The sequence below is a fragment of the Camellia sinensis genome, chromosome 3, assembly GCF_055761805.1.
Source record: "Camellia sinensis isolate YWXY chromosome 3, ASM5576180v1, whole genome shotgun sequence".
Classification (NCBI taxonomy): Eukaryota; Viridiplantae; Streptophyta; class Magnoliopsida; order Ericales; family Theaceae; genus Camellia; species Camellia sinensis.
In genome coordinates this window covers 11,143,854-11,146,966 of record NC_138963.1, presented here as the reverse complement: position 1 = coordinate 11,146,966, position 3,113 = coordinate 11,143,854, and the positions used below count along the sequence as shown (strand labels likewise).

The 3,113-nt window shown below is 39.4% G+C and overlaps 1 protein-coding gene across 1 annotated transcript; it reads right to left on the bottom strand.

Moving 5' to 3' along the window:
- Nucleotides 1-1,329: 1,329 nt before the first annotated feature.
- On the bottom strand, nucleotides 1,330-1,854 carry LOC114283839 (uncharacterized). The gene has a single exon (XM_028226710.1). The coding sequence runs from the start codon at nucleotides 1,852-1,854 to the stop codon at nucleotides 1,330-1,332; it is 525 nt and encodes a 174-aa protein (XP_028082511.1).
- Between the last annotated feature and the right edge of the window lie 1,259 nt (nucleotides 1,855-3,113).

Here is a 3,113-nt window from a genome sequence, read left to right as displayed (position 1 = left end):
TGTTTGGGCATCCAAATGAAGGAGTTTCGAGTTGAAATTTTTACTGGAAAGAGGTCTTGGGAGAAGTGTTTTCCTGACCAAGTTTCGTGATTTTTCTCAATTTGTGGAATTTATGAAAAATCATTATGGCTCCTTGGACATATTGATGTTTCCTCCTGCCAGATGGCTAATTGCTTAACAAGCATATATAAGGGGGCAAGGTGTGCTACCTACCTACCTCCCCACCCAAATTGGGCTTCAAGTGAGCAACATTGGGGCAACTCAAGGGCGGGCTTTAGGCATCCAAAGGAGTGTATAGAGTCTCCATGTGAGTTTGGGAGCCCTGTGGACAATGCAATAATGTAGGCACTGCGCGTGTCTCCCGAGGGAGAGATTCGCTACGTTGTTTAGGATATTGTTTGGTGTAACTTATTATAAATTAAAAGTTGATAATCATAAAGTTAAAATTAAAAGAACTCTTTTTTTAATTTTTAAATAATCAATTTTTCTCAACTTATTTAAACTATTTATGCTTACAAAATTATAAACAAAAATTATACTAAACAATCTAATACAAATTTTCAAATTAAAATACACTATAATCAACCCTATATTCACACCAAACACCCCAAAGTAGTCAAATTTCATGGAATAGTAGCAACTCACACTTTGGTTTTGTTGTGCACAAAGGTCAATTTTTAGAACATTGGTGTCCACATGGCACAAGACATGATTCTCATAAACATCTATGGAGATAATTTTTTTTTTTTAAAAGTAAGATAATTAAAATTAATATAAATAATTTATAAATGCATACATAAATAATGATAAAATATAAATAAGATCATGTTTTATTCAAATAATTAACAAATTATTGATAAAAGAAAAATTAAAATTTTAATAAAATTTAGTCCTCGTTTGGCAAATATTTTGGGACTAAAAAGGCACAAAAAGACAAAATAAACTATATAGGATAATAAGATAAAATGTCACATCTAAATCATAATCATTACACTTTTTCTCTCACAAAAATCAAAAAAATTTAAAAACAAAAATCAAACAAGGTTAAAAAAGTCTTAACATAAAAAAAATTGGCTACCGTAACTATTGCCAAACGAAGTTTTAACATAATTATGTTAAGCTTGTGTAACTCTCAATCAATGTTCTTTAAATCTTGAAGGAGGTTATAATAATTCATCGTTCAAATTTTAAAAATTCTGAGTGTAAATTATCATATGACTGGATAGACACAAACATTTTATATAGGCGGTACTCACATAAACTGACTCGCTTATGTAAGAAAGTTGTCACTAATTTTTTTTTTTTTTAGAGGGTAGAGGGAAGGCCCCCCTACAGAATAGGAACATCATTCAACAAAATATGCACCAAATTGGCAGGGACCTCAGCAAGCCACACCCGCTTGTCTGGAGCTTCCTTTGCCATTTGGGCCAAGTGATGAGCCATAAGGTTGCCATTTCGCCTCACATGCGAGACATGAAAATGTAAGAATTGCTTGGTACAGGAAATGGCACATTGTAAAAAATGACCAAAAGAAGCACATAGATTGCTCTCGTCTCGGATAGCCTTCACCACAGTCAGAGAATCACCTTCCAAATGAATGTTGGTTAGCCCCAATTCTGTTGCAAACTCCAGTGCCTTGACAGCCGCAAGGGCTTCAATACAATCGACCTCCAACCATGTCGGGATTTGTTCCGAGAAGGCAGCTATCGGCTCACCACTTTGAGCACGAATGATGACCCCCACACCACATGACTGCTGATTTTTGAAAGTGGCCCCGTCAAAATTCACCTTAACAAAATCCCCTACCGGCGGACTCCACTTGTCCAGACCACAACCACCTTGAAAACCTTGCATATTAGATTGTGCCTTCCTAAAATCTTACAGCAATCCACTTACCATCTGAATAGTTGAAACCGCCGATCGCTCAATACTATTGAATATGGCTGCATTCCGAGAAGACCACATACCCCAGCAAATGGCAAAAAACAACCCCAGTGTATCTGCATCAGAACTTCGCCCAATTTCATATGCCCAACTCATAAAATCAAGACCAACTCCCTTATCTAACACAAACATCAGCGGGCTGTGATGCCACACCTCCTGCGCCATCGGACAGCCAAAACAATGCATTAATGTTTCTGGCCCATCACCACAGCCAGTACATGTAGCGTCCGATATCAAATGCCAATGCCGAAGTACAGATTTTATTGGCAGAATATTGGAGCAGCACTTCCATGCAAAGACCTTGATCTTATTGGGAATCCGAAGGTGCCAGACCCGCTTCCAAAACCAGGTAGCATGTTGCCCCTCGGACCCAGACCCTTTCCCCTTCCGTAAGCTAAGACTCATCTGCAAATGGTAAGCCGAACAAACAGAAAACACACCACTTCTTGTGTAATGCCACACCAACATGTCGGGTATACCTTGACAGCAGAGAGGGATTTTCTGAATGGCTTCCACGTCCATTGCCATAAAATTCTCATGTAGGAGCCGTGAATTCCAACATCTCCTGTCCTGGTCAATCAAATGACAGACCAACGCATCCGCTAACAACTTGGTAGGAGGAGAACAGACCCGAAATGTGTGAGACCTAGGTATCCACTTTGCACCCCAGATCTGAACCGAGCGTCTATCCCCAATTCACCACCTTACTCCTGCTTCTAATAGCGGCCTAGCATTAATAATACCCCGCCACGTGAATGAGGGATTCGACCCAACGCCAGCTTGAAAAAAAATTGCAGTAGGATAATACTTGGCCTTCAAAATTTTGGCCAGCAATGAGTCCGGCGACGACATCAATCTCCACCCTTGTTTGGCCAACATAGCTGTGTTGAAAGCTTTTAAACATCGAAACCCCATTCCACCCATCCATTTGGGATCACAAAGAGCTCGCCAACTTTTCCAATGGATTTTTCGTTTATTCTCCCGCTGTCCCCACCAATAATTACTCACCATAGAGTCAATCTCTCCACAAAGCCCATCTGGCAGTTGGAAACATGACATAATGTACGTGGGAATAGATTGAGCAACCGATTTTATCAAGACTTCTCGACCAGCTGCCGATAAATATTTTTCTTTCCACCCATTTAGCCTTTTCCACACTCTGTCTTTAA

Bases quoted from the DNA above. Each gene is read 5' to 3' on its own strand.
- LOC114283839 (XM_028226710.1), bottom strand. From the start codon at position 1,854: ATGCAAGGTTTTCAAGGTGGTTGTGGTCTGGACAAGTGGAGTCCGCCG.